We start from the raw sequence: 17386 nt of genomic DNA on the forward strand, positions 1-17386 counted from the left end.
CAGATTCTTCAGCTTTATGTATAAATTAATTTAAATTATTTGTTTTCATACGATTTATTTTGTTGGCTAAATTGATAATTTGTAACAGATAGTAAAAACGTTACAATTACTGCAGCTGCAAGTTTTTTGAGTTGCATCAATATAATATATTATTTTGTTATGTACACTGTATTTCAGAATAGTAACACAAATTTTTATAGGCATGATTTCAATAACAACTGTCACAGATCTCTTCCTACTAATCTAGCTAATTTTCATTACTCGTTAGCTCAGTCTTCATAGTTTATACTGCGTGAATGGTATTCTCGAGCCCGGGATAACGAGTAATGAAAAACATAAACACATGCGGCTCCTATGGCATGCTAAAACAAAATTTGCCGTACCCGGCATTCGGGTCACATTGACTATTGAAAATGACTTCCGCATGCGTTCCCAGGGCTATGGCATGCATGACCAGAAAATATCTGCCATACAAAGTTTAGCAACCATTCATTTCATACATATTTCAGATTAGTTTAATCTATGGTTAAAAAACATCAGTCATTATTGTTAAGTACCTAATATCATCTGTAGCGATCCATTGCTGTCAAAAATGCGATATGAATAAACTCGGGTTTGTTCTACATTTTATTGAAATGTGTGATATTTCTGTTGGTCGAGAATGTTGAGGTACGTATGATTCTTAAGTTTCTTGATGCGGTTTCATATTTTCATTGAATGCTAATGTGAACAGTCAGTATTAGAATATTCATGTTATCTTTTGTTTCAGATATTATGGGCCTTTTATGTCACACTTGTGTGTCGGCGCACTATTTACGTACGCTTAGTGCTGCGACAGTGCTTGTAGAATGATAACAAGTAACCTTTAACATCCTTACATGTGTTATAACAATGGGTAATCAAAATAGTTGCTGTTGTTACCGGAGCCCATCGCCGATCAGGAAGGACATCGTTAAGCTCGAGGACTACTTGCCCGAGGGAGAGGTCAGCTCCAATAACATCCAACACATTAGCGAGAGGGAGCCGGATGATGGTGATATTGATCCTTCTCAGGACCCTGTGGCTGGCACCATTTTCATGGAACGATCTAAGGCATCAATAGAAAATGGCATGACCAGAAAACGGAGTCAACATCAAATTGCCGAAAACAAGCTCAAGAAAAGCAGTTCCTGTTCAACAATCTATTTAGATGATAGTACTGTGTCACAGCCAAACTTAAAGAATACGGTGAAGTGTGTCGCTCTGGCCATCTATTATCACATAAAGAATAGAACTTCAGAACGCAGATTAGATATTTTTGATGAGAAACTACATCCATTAAGTAAGGAAGGTGTAAGTGATGATTATGACAAGTATAATCCTGAGCATAAACAAATCTACAAGTTTGTTAGAACCCTGTTTAATGCAGCTCAGTTGACTGCAGAATGTGCAATAATCACTCTGGTATACTTAGAGCGTCTGCTGATATATGCTGAACTAGATATAGCTCCCTCAAACTGGAAAAGAATAGTGTTAGGAGCCATACTACTAGCAAGCAAAGTGTGGGATGATCAGGCAGTCTGGAATGTTGATTACTGTCAAATATTAAAGGATATTACTGTTGAAGACATGAATGAATTAGAGAGACAGTTCTTAGAAATGTTACAATTCAATATCAATGTACCGTCAAGTGTGTATGCTAAATATTATTTTGATCTGCGCACATTGGCTGAGGCCAATGACCTGGCATTCCCTAGTGAGCCGCTAAGCAAAGAAAGAGCCCAAAAGCTAGAAGCAATGTCAAGAGTCATGGAGGACAAAATAACTGCAGAAATTGTCAAAAATGGTATTAAGAAGTGGTCTAGTTTGGACAATGTCAATTCAGGTGCTGGGGTGAGACGAAGCGTAGCCATATTGTCATAATATGTCTGAACCAAAATTGAAATCACAAACTGATCACCATTTGTGTATTTTGTAATAATGTAATTGTATTTAGTCTTGCACCCTATTAAGAATGTTTATTTTATAATTTGTGACATTATTGCTTTAATATCTTACAATGATAACATCAACTGCCAGCTGTTGCCTTGAGAATTGGAAAGGATCCAGCAACTGATATGGTACACAGTGGATACCATGCAGACACCTAATATAGTATATTTATACCAAGTCATAACTTGTATAAGTAACTTATTGTTATTTTTAAATGCACAATAATTGCTTTTTTGGTAACAATGATTTGAGTAAAATATTTTGCTTATTTGAGTATTATCTCATTAAGACATTTGGATGTTCAGACTAATGTTACATTTCAGTTCCAACATAATGCCTTTATTATAATGTTATATTGTTTTGCATTTCACATAATTTACATGCAGTAGAAGAAGAAAAGTCAATTTCATATATACTTATACCCTCATTATAATAATCACATTTTGTACAAACAATAAAATTATAATTCTTCCTACTAATAGTAAATAATGAGTCTGATAATTTTAACTAAAATGTAACATTGATGAGTATCCTTTTATGATAATGTGTATACAATAACTTCATCAGGTTTATACAATATACATTTAGATATCATTGTTTAAGTTCTAATATCTTGTGACTAATATGTAGCTTTGTCAACATATATTCATTGTTATGTACATAATCATATAATGTTATTTATCACAAATTGGTCTCAGCATTCGGGTTCGACTGGAAAACACAATACCACATTATGATACAGAAACTTGTATATGGTGTGGTAGCAGAAGCAATATGCAATTTGCTACTTTTGAAACATTTTTATTATTTTATAATTAGTAGACACTGAAAGACTTCTATGTGGTCCAATAATTCATTTTTGTAATATACTCACTAATTTGATAATACACATTGCTTTCTGTATTCTGTACTGTATTGGCTTCCAATTTTATGTTTAGTTAACTCATAAGAGCACTAATATTAAGTTGCTTCCAGAACTATGCTATTTGGTAGTTATTAGAATAATTAGAATGTGAAAATGCATTTTGACTGAAATAATAATGATCTTGTGATTGTGGTATGAATGTATTAGTCAAAGATTTTTTTTTTATAATTTTTACATTGTCATATTGCATTTAAAATTCTGAGCTAGTTATAAATTATGCCAAATTGTTATTTATATATTGAATTATATTTAAATATGATTTACCGATGAATGTAATATTTAACAGTTATGACAAACTCACTTTGAATCACTATAAGACAGTTTCATTTGTTTTAATTCATATATTATTATGCAATTGATTTCAATATTTCACAACAATATTGTTGTGAATTGTGATTCAATTATACAATCCGTATTCTATGTATCTTTTATGTAATTAAGTGAAAATAAACATTTTATATGAGACTTTTAAAGATTTTTTAATTTGGTACTTCATTTACAATTTCTATAACTATATGTAACATATTTCACTTATGCTAATGGCTTCAGGTCTTTTATATATTTACTATAGTTTTCAAACACATCAACAACTTGACTCTTCTTGTTGATTTGTTCATCAAATTCAGGTCCAACCGACCAAAGTGTCTCTAAATCATAAATTTTTCTTGCTTTGTCTGAAAATATGTGTAATGCAATATTACCTGAAAAGAATGACACATTATTTTCTCAGTATATAAATCATTATGATGCTCAGAATATTTGAGTTTTAAATATTTTAAACCCAATATTGTAAAGATACTATAAATGGGGAACATAAATCTATGCAAATACATAAATAGAATTAACGTATCATCAAATATTTAATTATGTCTTTTGTTATTATGATCTTATCACTGACTGCATTCCATACAATATGTATTACATAACAATGTTTTAATGAATATTGCCTCTAACATTATTAGCTTCTGGAGGTAACACCTCGAAAATATGGTAAAATAGATTGCTTTACAATATATAGGGTCATTTTGACCACAAAGCCACATGCTTTTCTTTTTGAAATGAACATTTTAAATAAGTTACTCAAACCATAGATGTTACATAAAAGAGTGTGGGTTTTAATCAAAATAAATATGAATTAAAAATATCTAATTTTAATACTGAATGCCCTAATGCTACTAGTACAACTCTAAGAGAATTTGTTGCAGCGATGTTGTCACACTTTCAGTAAGAATAACATTCATGCACACCATATTCAGACTGAACTACAAAATTATAAAAAATTCAGAAAAGTATTTGTGTATGATTTTAATTTTAATTGTTAATAGAGAGGTAAAGACGAGTATGTAGTTTAATTTATACGCTTTGTCGAAATGAACTTGTATGAAGCATCGCAATCTTACACTCTTAATATTAATATCTGCTATGTGCATTTTTAAAAAAGAGAACATTGAATTAATTTTAAAAAAAAAATTACACCTCAAATTATTAAGAAATATTTATCATTATAAAAATTACCTAAGTCAAGAGCAATCCACTCATCAGAATCTTTGCCTTCTATCCTAGGTATTGGGTCACTTTTGTAACATTTCTTTTTGTAAACCTTTTTCACAAACTCTCCCAATGCTTGTATATGTCTCTTGCTGCGAGCACCAACCACACATATATAGTCAACATATCGAATTTCTTTTGGAACAGATGCTACAAAAATATCTTTTGAATTTTCTCTCTGTAATAGTTCTACTAAATCTTCAATATCAAAAACACCAGTTTTGCCTCCTAAAAAATAAAATATATAATTTCTTTTTTACAAAAGAAATGACTTCAAAAATCACACATAAATATATTTTAAAATAAAGCTTAAAAGTTTTTTTTAGTTCATTTTAAATAACTAATCGGCCCACAATGATATTACATTTCATCCATAATTATATCACTAATGTTCTCTATAATCACAATATGGAGGTGACCAAATTTTTTGTGTAAAAGCATTGTGAACTAAACAAGCCGCTCAACAGATGGTCAGCAACAAAACTACTTAATATCAGTTGTACCTCAGCCTGAACTTTGAATTACAAAGTACTGCGGGGCATTGCGCTGCCTTCTTGTCACCCTGAGACATTTGATGTTGCCTCATATTACCTCATACCATATTTACAATTATAGGTACTGAATACAATGCCCTTTAAACATGACCAAAACAATATTTACCAATTACTGGTTATACCTCATCATAGTCTTTCATTAAAATATTAGGAATAAAACCAATCTAAGGAAAAATACTGAAATGTTAAACAACTACTGTAACCTAGTTTATTATGTACACAATCACTGTAGGGACAGTGTACACATTCTTAGTAACATCGGAGGTTAGGTCTCATACTTACTTTGTAGTTCTATACCATCAAATTCATCGCTCAGTATCGGATATTTGTCCTCGGAGTGAATTTCTTCTGCGGTGTTTTCTATTACTTGCGAATTATCATCCGTTATCACCTGATACTTGCTTGCTATAGCTGGTGATGTAGTATTGTTTGGTTTTGATGTGTGCCTTGGATTACTTAAGCAAATTCCGCACTGTATTTGCCTCCTAATCTTTATGTTATGACCAAAACTGTTTTGTGGACACTTTTGTACAATATTTACTGTCCTTAGTAAAATGTTTCGGAACATCTTTGTGGACTGGGGTCGTATTTTTTTTATTACGATATTGTATTTAAAAAACAATCTAGGTATTTCTTTATTTATAGTTGGTATTGGTTCATCAAAAACAGATTTTTTTATAAAATATAAACATTAGTGATTGGCACCGAGCCAACTGTCAATACGATGAACAATCATTCGATTTTAACAATAATATTATTATGTACTACATATTATAATTATATTTAGATAAATCTTAAAAGGTGCAAAGATCTGACATTAGTGAGTTTTTTTTTATTTCAATTAATATAAATCTAATCACACCTGATATAAAGACAAGCTCAGTACGTTTGACCACAATGGTAAAAACCGTATGTATATTACAATATATTATAATACTTTTACTTCTGTCTTTCGAAATACACATATTATGACATTGATTTAGTAATACACAGATACCGCCTATGTCCAACGTTATATCATAAGATTATTACTAATTCTGTGTTGTTTAAAATCAATAGTGATTTTTCTCAATAAACAAAATTACAATATACTTATATCAAGGTATGCCGATTAGGTTACTTGGAATTAGTAATGTAAATTGTTCTTAGAGCTAATCGAATAGGAATATAAAATTAATAATTATATAATCGATCATCATAAACAGTTATTCGATCAAATTAACATTTTATGTTTGCCCATCTCTAATCAAAATTACCGAATATAACCAAACTTTTCAATGTCAAACTAATTCTGTCAGAGGTTTAGTGAAGTTATAATATTACACTAGTGACGTACTAAAAGTTGCAATGATGTGAAAACGTAGTCGATTGGAGCTTCAATATCCAATAAAATAATAAAGGCGAGTTATTTATCTATGTTAAATATCATATACATATCTACCTACATGAGTGAATACCTAGTACAGATACACATACACAATAGTATTACAATCGTACAGCATCTATTTGGCTTTTTCTCTTTGAGAGGGGGTAGGGTACAAGATAGGCAGAGATACAACCAGACCATGGACATTTTGCCAAGTGGGCCAGCCTATCATGAGCACAAATTCTAGATTGGGCTGATACTGAGCTAAAAACCCAATATCATTATGCTTAACGCGGAATTCGAACTCGAGATCTCAGGGCTGTGTTGTTCCGTGCACATAATACCTACAATCTACGCCACTGATCCACTCACGTATCAAGCAAAATCCACTCATTGTGATAGAAACATTTATTATTTTTGGTATCATAATTTATTTAAGTAATTATAAATTGGCCCTCTCTTAGTTTAAATCAATAAGAGGTTGCCACAATCACGTTGCATTTTATTCATGTAAGAAGAATCATTACGGAACTCACTTATTTCGCCTTGAACTTATCACGGACCAATTAGAAAATGACTAGCTTCTACTAACAGCGTGATCGTTTTAGTTTTTTTGCATGAGCGCCTTTTGCATTTATAAGTTGTTCAGTGCTCGAAAGTCATAGTTCGCCCATTGTTCCCATATTGGTTTTTAAAACCAGAGAGGCAATGCCTAAAAATAAGTTATTTATTCCTTTAAATAAGTAGGTAGGTACCTACCTAATTTTTTTAAAGAGAACAACATTTTCTTTGTCTATTTCCTCTCAGAAGCAGCGTTTTCACAAAGTAATTAATATTGGCAGAACTTTCGTAGATTTTTTTCCGTGTTTATCTCTGGGGGGTATGGTCTTGGTCTTGGTTGGTCTGCTATTATATTGCAACAACATAGTTAAGCAGGGGCAGCTTTAGGGGGAGGCGAACCGGGCAACCGCCCAGGGCCTCGCGCCTACGGGGGCCTCGCGCGCGGAGCTTTAGAGGACTTTTTTACGATCTTACCAAGCAGACTGTTAAAACGGGGGAATTTTCTTGCGCTGTCCGGGGCAACGCGTTGTATTTTTGATTTCGCCTGGGACCTCGCGTCCACTAAGGCCGCCACTGTAGTTAAGTATTATTTGGTCTACTTATAGCATGAATGGATCTGCACGTTCAGACACCAACATCAGGATGGTCCTCCAGAAATCCAACATGTCTACCTACCTTTTATGCTGGTGACAGCATGCGCTGCACAGCACTGCACGCACTGCGTGTGTGAATCGTGAGATTCACACACGCAGTGCACAGTTTACAATGGCACGCATTTAATACCAGCAAGCGGTAAAACTCGGAAAATCATTAATTAGTCTAAACCTACAACGAAAATTAATCAAAATATAGAAAGGTAAAGAGGAGTTGGAAATAAAAATATCCACTTTTGTAGATTGTGGACAGTGAGATTATCGGCGGTTGGGCAAATAAAAAATATCCAACGTGACAATTCCTTTGGCTGTTGGTATTACTGGTGTAATTTAGCATTGATTAATATACCGTCATGTTAGGTTTTTTCTTAATTCATTGGAATCCTAATCTACTAATACAGCTGTTAGCACAAAACAATGCATGAATAATAGGTCCAATGGTCAGCAAAATAAATGGGCACAATATGAGCAAGCTTTATCCTCTGTGCTATATGATAGGTTAAGGGTACAGTTACTTCAAAAATACACAAGATATTTAGATACTTACAACCTGTTCGGAATTGTGTCATCACGATATCTGTTTAACTCCTATCTTATCATTGTTTATCAATGTGTGGGGACGGAAACATATTTCTTTATTCATTTGTTTGAAGGAAAACAACATTTCATTCAGTGTTTTTAGATTCACGACAATTTTAATATCCCTAATTATTGTAAATAAGAAATGCCAGTTAGAAAAATGGTAGATCAATGTCTGGAGTGAATAATACAGTAGATTACAATTAAGTCTAATGTAAATTAAATATGGTCGCTTGTGAATTGGATAAAGAGGTAGCCGGTGAAATACTTGGTTGGAAGCTACCGCCATGGCAAGCGTTACTGCTGCACCGAGTACTGCCTGCTTGCGGTGGCCTTATTGTGTACGTGATAGTAATGTGTTTTGATCTGGCCCTTGTCGCAGAGCATTTCATAAATGGCGAAGATGGGTAAGTTCTCAGGAATTTGCATTAAACGACCCTTGTACGGAATAAAGAGAAAACGCCCTTAACACTTATTGTAATTTTATAGTGACTTTTATACTGCTACTAAATTAGCAGACGTGACTCGAAGAGGTTAATATTATGTGCATACACTTTAGCGAAATCGTGGTTGATCATTGTGCTATTTACTCGGTTTTTATCAAATTGCCAATAATATTACCAGGGTACTATTTTCAGTTGTCAACGATGAGTCAAGTTAAAGTTATGATGAATTATTATTATGTTTATTTCACTATGAGTGGACCGTTTTCCTTCGTATTTATGGGCGTCGCCGAAGTGGAAGTGCACAAGGGAGGGGAGGACTGATGTGAATATAGTGCAAATACAAAAATCTATAAATTCAGCATACCAGTGCCTATTATTTCCGAAAGGAGTAGACAGAAATGTGACTAATCTACCCTTGTGTTGCTACAGTGGGCAAGCCGAAAACAATATCTGATAAAAACTCCAATGGCGTCCCATCGTAACAGAGCTGTGTTTATTTGTTGAATCTTAAAAAACAGGCATTTTGGTGTCCCTGGGAATTGAACCTGAAACCCAACACAATATGTTGGGATATTTATGGTCCTGAATACGGTTTTTTATCGATTCAAAGAAAATTTTGATTACATTTTAGACTAGCCCACCTATATAACTCCCCTACTTATGATCATCGACCCACCTCCTCTTGCGCAGGGACACCTAGGCCGTAATGTTTTATTTCGTATTGACTACTTATCTAGTTATACGCGAACATCTATTTTTATTTATTCCAGTGTTCCTTGTGGGTAATCAATTAATTTAAGTCAATAATAGCCTATTACATGACAATGATCTCCCAATAGTTTAGCCAATCTCTTCTGTTTATTCGTGACTCTTAACGAGCTCGGATTGGACAACAGTCCACAATAATGAGTCATTAAATAATAATTTTAGGGGACATGTGTAGACACATCAAAGTGGACACATGGAGCCACATAGCAGTTACACACAATAAAGCTCAATAAATATTTTATTTTATTATTACGCAAACATTGATTTAAATAAATATTTAATTATAATTAGTTCGCTAATCACCAAAATGCGATCAAATTCTCTTATTACTTGAAAGAGGGATTGTCTCCACATATTATGTAGGTAGGCACACAATCCACGCATTGTATTAAATATGTGTTATATTTGAATCCCTCCTAGCCGAGTTTCGGCCAGGGCGACCAATGTCAATGGAGATCTGCCAGGTACGCAGGATATATTATAGTGCCCAAGTGTGTGCACAATACACAGGTGCACTCTCTGTTCCTTCACTCTCATAATACGGTGAGACGGCAATCCGACATGATTGGAGAGGGATCAGGCGCAGGACCAACGGCTTTACGTGCTTTCCGAGGCATGGGGGTATCCACACCGCGAACTTCCTGACTCCGAGCTTCGACTGAGTAATTTTTAGGGTGGAAAAACCCAGTCACAATTATTGTGGCCTGACCCGGGATGAGAACCCTCAGCGCGGTAGTCGCGCTTGTACCGTGTACACTTACAACTACGCCACCGAGGCAGTCATGTGTTATTATTGGTCTTGGAATAGTGAAGAGGTTCTGCATTTTGGGGTCCTAAACGCTCGTGAATTAGGATTCGCCGTCCTAAGTGTAGAGCATTTATTTTATACTTTATAGTTCCATTCAATTCGATTACAAACGCCTTAATATTTTTTTTTCAGGTTGGGATCTTTTTGCATGATTCTTATGACGCTGCCTTCGATAATATCGTTGGTATTTACTCTCGCATCACCACCTCCAGGATTTCAAACTGATCTATCTGCATTTAATATTAGCGTAGAGAAGAATGATGTGCGCTGGATAGTGATGCAGTTTGTTAATGCTGTTTTCTTCCCTATAGCTGCTATAGGCAGGTTTGTTAGAATTTGAGTAATTCATTATTTATTAATGTAGGTAATCTTAGTGAATTAACCCCGAATCCCGCTGACTTGAACACTCATTTGACCAATAAGTAAAAAAAGACCTCAGTTTAGGCTATCATTCTAAGTCGTTTTATGATGAAATAGTGGTAGGCACAAACCACATTAGGCCAGCCCATTTATCTAGATAAGTAATTAAAGTGTATCTCGACATCTACTTATAATTCCAGATACCGTAAGTTGTTTCTAATTAGCCTGCCATAATATATATCATGATGATGATGAATATACATTATCGACTTGCAAATCTTCAAACTTTCCCTGCTGATATTTATATATCGACAATATATTAATCGTCTTAGTGTCCTCTGTTGCAGATACTGCTCTCAAATATTCTGGTGGGTTGAAGCGGTGTGTGCGTCACGTGATTTTGATGAGGATCGAACCAAGGAAGCGTTATTGGAAGCAAAGTCTCCGTCACCCATGGAGTTGTATTTGTTTCTGCAGGCTTTTCTACATTCCGCGCCGCACGCTATTGTCAATATATTGGATCTAATGATGAGATATTCAGGCGCCACGTTCGATAAAGGTAATTTTATATTTGTACTAGCTTTTGCTCGCGGCTTCGCCCGCGTGAAGGTGTTTTCCAGGATAAAATTCCACTGTTTGATAAAAGTCTTGCTACATATTTTCCCGGTACTTATAGGTTCAAACTAATTTTATCCCCAATCTATAATTTCAGTTCAATCAGTCGAAAATCTAAGAACATTTATACAAACTTTCATCCCCTATTTCATCCCCTTAAGGGTAGAATTTATCAAAATCCTTTCTTAGGGGATGCCTACGTCATAGTAGCTTTATGCATGTAAAGTCTTAGCCCGATCCGTCCAATGGTTTGGGCTGTTCCTTGATATATCACTGTCAGTCACCTTTGAGTTATATATTATATTAACAACTGAAGTTAGCTAAAATTGAGTTTCTCGAAGCCGACCACTATTTATGTACTATGTATTTTGAGACTATGCAATTTTGTCGCGTTCGCGATTCACTTTCACTTTTGTTGAGTTTCAGAACGCGATATTAGATCCTCCAACGCGCACGCGAATTTGAACTTTATGCAGCGGTAATAAATTACAAATTGACTCTCCATTTTATTTAGAAAACGTTTGTATGGGAAATAGAAAAATGCTGTTTTGAGGATTTTCCCGGCAATTATTCGAATTTTTCTCAACTTTTAAATCTTCCCTAGACCTCCACGAATAATTCAAGACCAAGATAAGATAAATCCGTTCAGCCGTTCTCGAGTTTTAGCGAGACTAACGAACAGCAATTCATTTTTATATATATAGATTACACGATTGTGGAGCGATTCGACATGCGTTCTGCCGAAGGTGGGTAATGTTATAGCCCTTTCATGAAGTTGGTTTTCAGTAGTGTATGACGATAATATGTTAAGTTTAATTTAACATCGTACTAAGTAACTGAGACTTTCATTATGTATGAATATTCTGTATCCTCACGTGAGGCTCTATAAATGGGTCAAATTTCAAATAAAGGTTAAATAAATTGATAAAGTTTATTGTAGTGGAATAAAACTAACTTCCATTAAAGTAACTGATATGACCCGGGAAAGATAGTTTATGTGGGCGGAGCCACGAGCACCACCTATTTGTATGATTATATAAACGATTAATTTACTCGTTATGAACAAATTTATCTTATAAATAATTAAATTTTATAATATTTCTACACAGTTTCACTTCAGGCAATAAGTATCATCGCTTCAGCTCTTCGAATGGCTAGCACAGCGACTGTTTATAGAAGATTTTCTAGAGAGAAATTAAGCGGCCGCCGTTACCCATGGAGTAAGGTTCCCGATAACGATACCGAAAATGAAAATATGAAAAAGGAAACCCAAGACAATACAAAAAAAGACGAAAATATATACGAAACAATAAAGAAAAGAGACTCGCCTTTTTCAGACGCAAGAGATAGTGGAATTAAGAGCGACAGTGACCTGATACAATTTTCGCCTAGAACTACATTACAGTCAGCATTTTACGATGATATTCATTCAGATTCGGACAATAGTTCAGATTACATGCCCTTATCTCCTGGTAAATACGGACAGACTTCGGCGCTGGACAGCGACGACGAGTATATTCAACCTGTCTCAATTATAGATAGAGTGGCGCCGCGGAGGCGAGATACTGGGTACACAATCGAAAGAGTTAGTATTACTCCTCCTCCTGCAATGCCAGCTCCAAGACCAGGTTCTATAGCTGTATGGGCTGAGAAACTTGTAGAAAATGCCGAAGCTATTCCAACATGGCTGTCAGCTCCACCAAGGAGAAAATACTGCGACGAAGTAATTCAAAGCGAACCAGACATTCCACGTCGCGTGCCAAGGTCATACATGAGAGGTCTCGAGCCTCCAGATGCTACAGCTGCTTTAGTACATTATTTGGGATGGTACTCATTTTTTGTAGGGCGATTAATTTCTATAGCCTGTTTTATAAACTTCTTTCCGGTTGCTGCTATTATTGTCCTCTTCTGTCATTACCAAGTAATGTTATTATTATTGATAGTACCACAAGCTAGTACAGTTAAAAGAAGTTTCTATATTTTCCTTGCGTTTATATATATATTTTGTTTGATGGAATTCAAGATACGGTTTCGTCATGTGCGCGTGTGGCACATGTTTTGGATTATACTTTGTACGATAGAGACTATTATATTCACAGCTCTCTGGGCAACCATAGACAATAATATAGAAGTTTGGTGGAGATACTTCATAGTAAAAGTCATATTTGGGAGTACTGTATTAAGCTACTTATGTTTTTTGGTATATTTTGTACTTTTACAACCAAGAGAAACTATTGTTAATATAAAAAATAAAAATACTGGTTCGTAGACTGTAATTTTGCTTATAATGATTATAAACAAAGTTTACCTACCAAAAATGAAGTTTACCTATAATTCAATCATCACTTTCCATGAAGAGGAAAACAAAAAACATCCCTATTAATACTTTGATACTAAATATATAATAAACACAGTTGAAAATCTATCTTAACATCAGATCTTTTATTAGAAATTACAATCTATGAGTTAAAAAAGTCTTACCCGTTTTGAACATGATAGAACATATTATAATAATATTTCGGCTATGGACTGTTCGACCACTTTTTAAATACCTACCTACATACTTCGTCCGGAATTATACATGTCTCCATTATGGCGAAAGCGTCGCCCTTTATTAAGGCTTGGGAGGGAAAAACCGTTGATGGTGTATGCAATCATTGCCATACGACTTCGGAGATACGGTCACCATGGAATGTGATTGAATTAAACGCCGCATTGATTATAATATAAATACAGACACTCGAACAGACGGTATAAATACTCGTAGATTTAATGATGATATGTAATAATATCAGACCTGTATTATATAGTTTGGCAGGGGCCTCCTCTACTACTGTCTGGGATTAGGCCTGAGTCCACCTCACTGGCCTAGTGCGAATTATTCTACTATAAAGTACTAACTACTATAAAGTCTACTTTACATACTCTCAAAATTCTTATAAAGAACTAATCAGGTATGTGGGTTTCTTCGCGATTTTCTCCTTCAACGTTAAAGCAAGAGATAATTCATAAAGAATACTCACATAACTTTGGAAATCAGAGGTGCGAGCCTTTGGGTTTTGAACCTGAAACATTCATCACAACAGTCCCTTCCACTCCTACTAGGCTAACTTCGATTTAGCATTTATTTTATAAAGCCAAAAAGCAACATTAAGCCTATGTCCTTCTGTAAACGAATATCAGTTTATGTATGGATCGAAATCAGCTCGACGTAGGTTAGGAGAACTAGTAACTCATTTTTTTTTATTCGTGCATGGTAAAGTGACCCTACGACACGTGATAGTAAGTGTAGTTGGGTCGAATAGAATGTCGACTGACGAGAAATGATGACTCCTCGGCAATCGCCACAATTATGCCGGCCTGTTGGAACCGGATACACACAGGCTGATCCCGGAACGTGACACTATGACGGGTTTCTACCACCTTGTGTACGGTTGTCGCCATCCGGGCGGATATAAAATATATCCTAGAAACAGCAAAACTATAAAATATTGACCTGGGCTTGAAGTAATAGATTAAGATATAGCTGATATTGTATATAACTGCTTTAGTAAATGGACGTGTGATGTTTTACTGCCTCGGTAGCGTAGTTTCAGAGCCGCTGATCTGAGCTGATGTTACGTCCGGTTTCTGTATGCATTGGTAAAGATCATTTATTAAATATAAATACGTTGAAGCTGGCTTTTGATGGAAATAATTTCTCGACAATAAATGAAAAGGAACAATAGATGCTGCGCCTGCCTACTGTCTTTGTTATCGGGTTTGCAGTCGACGATATTTCGAACCGATAACGGACACCTATAAGTAACGGGTTAAAAATTTAAAATAAATATAAATTAGTAAAACACTTAAACCCAATCTTTAACATCGAACGAACGTGCTGTACAAGAATAAATCAGACATAAGCATTGTATTACACGAATAGAAAGAGATGGTAGATGATTTAAGTAAAATCCCTTAAATATTTTCCTTACAGTTATAAATACATGACACGAAACATCTAGGCTTAATTCAATCAAAATCAATCAGCAGCATTTCATATTTTAAAACAAATATTGGAAAAGAAAGTGTGGTCGCCGACATTTGAAATAGACTGTTTTGTTTCAAAACAAACGCGCGGCTGGGGTTCTAACTAAACCATACGATGTATTTAACCCATTCTTTTAGGCTAAGCTGATATCCGTATGCGGGCTGTGGCGTAATGCAGTGTCAATAAACACCGGTGAGCTCGTTCAAAGAGAATGCTCAGTTCGTGTGATTGAAAAGCACCTTATGGTAGGACGTAGGTGATACGTAAATTGCTAAGTTTTTCGTACCTATTTTTGGAGGTTTCGCAATAAATGACTGCAGTGCAGGTACTTAGAATTTCTTATGAAACGAAGCGAAGTTTTCGATTGTATATTTATTTATAACCAAAATATTTTTTTCCGAATATTGAAATTATATCTTCTCGTTTAGTTTTCTAATGTCTGAGAATAAACTTTTACCCAAGATAGCACTCGTATAAATAGCTATGTATCATTTATTCTAATAACCGATTATAATAATTTTTGAATACTTCACCTTTGTTGCGTTTCAATACTAAACACGAATATAATTTATTGTGTCTATATTTCTATCTGGGATAACTTTGATACTAGAAAGAAACAGTGACATTGGATGTACCTTGATAAATATATTATTCTGAGAGTTTATAAATTATCATAGCCAAAGCTAATTCCATACCCAAATTGTTTTAAAACACATAATAAAAATAAATATCAACATTTTGGTAATAAACACTGACACAACCGATAATTATTAATGAACTGGTTTACTAATAATTTATATAAATTTTATTTTTAATGAACCTAATATTTTATCGTCGATATAAGAATATAATATTTATTCGAAATATTTTTCTTTTTTCATTACAAAAGACATATTTGATGCGGTTATATAAGGTCAGTAGCCTTGCTACATGATGCTCGCTGTGGCCAAACGGATAAGAGTACTGTGAGAGACGGCATTGATATTGACACGAACGTTATTATATTTATTACTGGCGCATTATTAATTAGTTTTCGATGATAGGTCTTAAAAGAATATATGATTGTTTATTTAAACATGATATATTCTATTCTGACAGAATCTTCAGTGTATTTCTGTATAGTTTGTGATATTTAGTTAAGTTTAGCAGTTTAAAAAGAAACAAATCAATAACTTCTTTAAATTTTTTGTTTTATTTAAGGAAAAGTTTTCCCCTCTTTTCTATGTTGCCATACCCTGCAAGGTCCACGATTATGTACTTTTCTTAATTTGTAAAACCTATATTTTAACAGTTGTGGAGTGCAATAAATTGATATAGAAAATTTAAATTAGGGCTTCACGGAATAGCAGTCGATAAATGTAACTTATAAGAAGAAGAATTCACCTAAAGAATCTATTGACCAATTAACAATTTTTATAATAAAGATGTTTCACTTACCTTGATTTTATAAATTGTCTTAGCGCTATAAATCTTGAATTTAATAGTTTTTGTAAATTATACTTTGTTCTTCTATTTTATAAAATGCACTAAGACTTTTTCATCCCAAATGCTTGAAGAGAAATTGAATTAACTGCAATCCAAAAAATATTTATTGCAATATAATATTGTATTTTAGAGATGTTTGATAATGTATTACTGAAGCTGGTACATTCATAGGAAAGAAAAGAAAAATAAAGGTTAGGTTGAAGTCGCGTAACTTCGTGAAAGTTGTATTTAATATATGAATAGATTGTAATGAGTGGATAAAAATAAAAGAATATTAAACACGTACTTATAAAGTCTAGTAATTTTGAGGACAACGGTATAATGTTTGCATTAAAATTTATTAATATATTTAAAATAAAATTAAGACGATTTTTTTTTTAAAAGAATATATCACACTATTTTGTTTAAAAACCTATGTGTACGATAAGGGCTTTGTAGTTTTGTATATGCAGTTATTTTTTTATATCATTTTGAATGAATCCCTCCTAGCCAGGTACGCAGGATATATTATAGTGCCCAAATGTGTGCGCAATACACAGGTGCACTCTCTGTTCCTTCACTCTCGTAGTACGGTGAGACGGCAATCCGACATGACCGGAGAGAGATCAGGCGCAGTACCAACGGCTTTAGGTGCTTTCCAAGGCACAGGGGTTATCCACACCGCCAATTTCCTGACTCCGAGCCGCGACTGAATAATTTTTAAGATGGAAAAACCCA

At 34.3% G+C, this 17386-nt stretch overlaps 3 protein-coding genes across 3 annotated transcripts; 2 read left to right on the plus strand and 1 right to left on the minus strand.

Annotated features, from left to right (window-relative positions):
* Positions 1 to 464: 464 nt before the first annotated feature.
* Positions 465 to 3369, plus strand: LOC115449405 (cyclin-Y-like protein 1). Its single transcript, XM_030177215.2, has 2 exons — positions 465 to 669; positions 770 to 3369. Exon 2 carries the CDS (start codon positions 892 to 894, stop codon positions 1900 to 1902), a length of 1011 nt encoding a protein of 336 aa, XP_030033075.1. The 5' UTR covers positions 465 to 669; positions 770 to 891; the 3' UTR covers positions 1903 to 3369.
* On the minus strand, positions 3349 to 5678 carry LOC115449406. The gene is made up of 3 exons (XM_030177216.2): positions 5281 to 5678; positions 4412 to 4672; positions 3349 to 3597 (listed from the first exon to the last, which is right to left on the minus strand). Exons 1-3 carry the CDS (start codon positions 5564 to 5566, stop codon positions 3428 to 3430), a joined length of 717 nt encoding a protein of 238 aa, XP_030033076.1. The 5' UTR covers positions 5567 to 5678; the 3' UTR covers positions 3349 to 3427.
* A 2481-nt stretch (positions 5679 to 8159) lies between these two features.
* Positions 8160 to 13585, plus strand: LOC115449404. The gene is made up of 4 exons (XM_030177213.2): positions 8160 to 8564; positions 10312 to 10503; positions 10887 to 11098; positions 12264 to 13585. The coding sequence occupies exons 1-4, from the start codon at positions 8383 to 8385 to the stop codon at positions 13421 to 13423; spliced, it is 1746 nt and encodes a 581-aa protein (XP_030033073.1). The 5' UTR covers positions 8160 to 8382; the 3' UTR covers positions 13424 to 13585.
* Positions 13586 to 17386: the final 3801 nt, after the last annotated feature.

The sequence above is a fragment of the Manduca sexta genome, chromosome 23, assembly GCF_014839805.1.
Source record: "Manduca sexta isolate Smith_Timp_Sample1 chromosome 23, JHU_Msex_v1.0, whole genome shotgun sequence".
In the NCBI taxonomy this organism is placed as follows: domain Eukaryota; kingdom Metazoa; phylum Arthropoda; class Insecta; order Lepidoptera; family Sphingidae; genus Manduca; species Manduca sexta.

Bases quoted from the DNA above. Each gene is read 5' to 3' on its own strand.
- LOC115449406 (XM_030177216.2), bottom strand. From the start codon at position 5,566: ATGTTCCGAAACATTTTACTAAGGACAGTAAATATTGTACAAAAGTGT. The intron at 4,673-5,280 runs GTAAGTATGAGA...TTTATTTTTTAG, and splicing joins TGATGGTATAGAACTACAAA to GAGGCAAAACTGGTGTTTTT. The intron at 3,598-4,411 runs GTAATTTTTATA...CATTCTTTTCAG, and splicing joins GTGGATTGCTCTTGACTTAG to GTAATATTGCATTACACATA.
- LOC115449405 (XM_030177215.2), top strand. From the start codon at position 892: ATGGGTAATCAAAATAGTTGCTGTTGTTACCGGAGCCCATCGCCGATC.
- LOC115449404 (XM_030177213.2), top strand. From the start codon at position 8,383: ATGGTCGCTTGTGAATTGGATAAAGAGGTAGCCGGTGAAATACTTGGT. The intron at 8,565-10,311 runs GTAAGTTCTCAG...TTTTTTTTTCAG, and splicing joins TTCATAAATGGCGAAGATGG to GTTGGGATCTTTTTGCATGA. The intron at 11,099-12,263 runs GTAATTTTATAT...ATTTCTACACAG, and splicing joins AGGCGCCACGTTCGATAAAG to TTTCACTTCAGGCAATAAGT.